Below are 2,542 nucleotides of genomic sequence, written 5' to 3'. Positions count from 1 at the left end.
CTAAAAGAATAAATATGGCAGGTCCCCCTTTAGTGGAACAATTGGTGCACTATTTCCTAAAAGAATAAATATGGCAGGTCACCCTTTAGTGCAACAATTGTGGAACTATTTCCTAAAAGAATAAATATGGCAGGTCACCCTTTAGTTAATGCAAGGCTTTAAGTGTAAATTCAGTGCAACCCCATAGGGAAACAAAAGAATAAAAGAAAATTAGGAGTTACTGGATGGTTTGTGCATTTGTTATATTCAGAGGTAAGGCATACAACAGCACAAAGTAAAAAGTAATAATGTAACATTTCCCCAGTATAAAAGCAAACATGTACCTGAAATACAACAAAGAAACAAAACATAATGGTCAGAACTGATACAAAAGAAGTCATTGATGAAAGGGATTCATCCAAATACTGTCACTTTCTTTGCATCCAAGGACTTTCTGTGGCCCCAGCTGCAGTCACCATGCCCCTATATAATGCTTTGCTCCCCTTTGCACTTTTTGTAGCAGAAGCAGACTGTAGTGAGCAGATACAGGAGGCTGCAGAGGCTGGCGAATATAGAGGCCGTTAAATAGGTATAGTATGGGCACCAGTGCTGGTACCCAGCTAAGGTGCAATAGGAATTGTGGTCTGTGTAGTGGGCCATAACGATGGTGGCTGCAACGTGTAAGATTGTGGCCAGGACTTCATAGATGAGGTTGGTGAGCAGCCAGCGTTGCCCCCCTAGGAGTGGCACTAAATCCTGCTTGTCCAGCAAAGTGAGGAAATACAAAAGCAGGGTAAGGAGCCAGAAGAACACAGCCACAAACAAGGCGAAATGGATCCCACCACTGTAAGAGCTGGAGGCGATGGTGATCCACAGTGCAGCCCCCATCACCAGTTGCAGAACTCTCAGCACCCCAGGGAAACTTCTCAGGAAAGTCTTGTTGGCACTCAAGGAGCTCCTGGTCGCTTGGGCAGACATTGCAGCTTTGAACTGGGCACAGACTTTCAATCCCAGGAGCAGCTCTGCAGAATCAGTGCCCCAGTGTGCCAGGGCAGGAGTCTTTTCGCCAAGGTTTCCTTGTATTCCACAGAAGAGCCTTGTCTTGCGTGCAGCCTGTTCAGATGTGGGGTGTGGGCAGTCCCATCATGTAACCTAATGCCTCTTCTTCCTCTGCTGACATCACTGTACATGCAACTTCCCCTGGACCTCCACATCTGGATGGAGCGGTTGTAGAGTGTTACACACCCTTTCCTCACCCTAGTGTCAGAAATCTGTGAAAGGCGGATGTGGGGTGAGAATTCAGCAAGCAGTGGTATTCACTGCTACACAGGATGCAGCTATTTGCCTTTTTTTCTATAACGCTGTCAACTTACCAAATAGTGATTTTTAGGCTAAAGCATAAAGAGAGTAGAAGCCATGATTTCAGAGATTGTGTCTGCAGAATATTTAGATTTGATGTAGGAAAAACGCTTTAAAGGGAACCTGTCACCAGATTTGGGGACTATAAGCTTATACAGCATTTATATAGGATCCCAGGCGGTGCTGTATAACATAGTTACACAGGTTGAAAAAAGCCCTCGGTCCATCTAATTCAACCTTCCTCCACCAATTTTACATTTGGTCACTAAGGGGTACTCTACACTTTGCGACACCGCTAGCATCGGTTAGCGATGTCAAGCGCAATAGTACCCGCCCCCGACGCACATGCGATATCTGGTGATCGCTGCCGTAGTGAACATTATCGCTATGGCAGCTTTACACGCACATACCTGGTCGGCGACGTCTCTGTGACTGCCGAACAATCCCTCCTTCAAGGGGTAGGTGCATTCTGCGTCACCGCAACGTCACCAAGCGGCCGGCCAATAGAAGCGGGGGGTGGAGATGAGCGGGACATAACATCCCGCCCACCTTCTCCCTTCCGCATTGGTGGTGGACGCAGGTAAGGAGATGTTTGTCGCTCCTGCGGCTTCACACATAGCGATGTGTGGTGCTGCAGGAACGACAAACAACATCGTACCTGTAGCCGAACCGACATTATGAAAATGAACGACGTTACGCAGATCAGCGATATTGTACGCTTCTGCGCTCGTTCATCGTCGCACCTAGGATTTACACGTTGCAATGTCGCTACCGGCACCGGATGTGCGTCACTAACAACGAGACCCCGACGATATATCGGTAGCGATGTCGCAACGTGTAAAGCCCGCCTTAGTCACTTATAACCAACAATGTTGTGTACTGAGGAAATCATCCAGACCTTTTTTAAAAGCTGTTATAGTATCTGCCATTACTACCTCTTGTGGTCGGCATTCCACAGTCTGACTGCTCTAACTGTAAAGAACCCTTTCCTGTTTAGCTGCCGGAATCGCTTTTCTTCCACTCGCAGTGTATGGCCCCTGGTCCTTAGTACTGTCTTTGGAAGGAATAAGTCATGTGCCAGTCCTTTATATTGACCACACATGTATTTATACATATAAATGAGATCTTCTCTGAGACGTCTTTTTTCTAAGCTAAACATATCTAACTTTTTCCACCTCTCATCATACAGGCGGCCTCCATTACT

The 2,542-nt window shown here is 46.7% G+C and overlaps 1 protein-coding gene across 1 annotated transcript; it reads right to left on the bottom strand.

Annotated features, from left to right (window-relative positions):
• Positions 1-209: 209 nt before the first annotated feature.
• On the bottom strand, positions 210-1,306 carry MARVELD1 (MARVEL domain containing 1). Its single transcript, XM_075352233.1, has one exon. It carries the CDS (start codon positions 955-957, stop codon positions 463-465), a length of 495 nt encoding a protein of 164 aa, XP_075208348.1. The 5' UTR covers positions 958-1,306; the 3' UTR covers positions 210-462.
• Between the last annotated feature and the right edge of the window lie 1,236 nt (positions 1,307-2,542).

The sequence above is a fragment of the Anomaloglossus baeobatrachus genome, chromosome 5 (genome assembly GCF_048569485.1).
Source record: "Anomaloglossus baeobatrachus isolate aAnoBae1 chromosome 5, aAnoBae1.hap1, whole genome shotgun sequence".
Classification (NCBI taxonomy): Eukaryota; Metazoa; Chordata; class Amphibia; order Anura; family Aromobatidae; genus Anomaloglossus; species Anomaloglossus baeobatrachus.
Note: the sequence above shows the minus strand (reverse complement) of the source record. Positions and strands in the feature narration are given on the sequence as shown.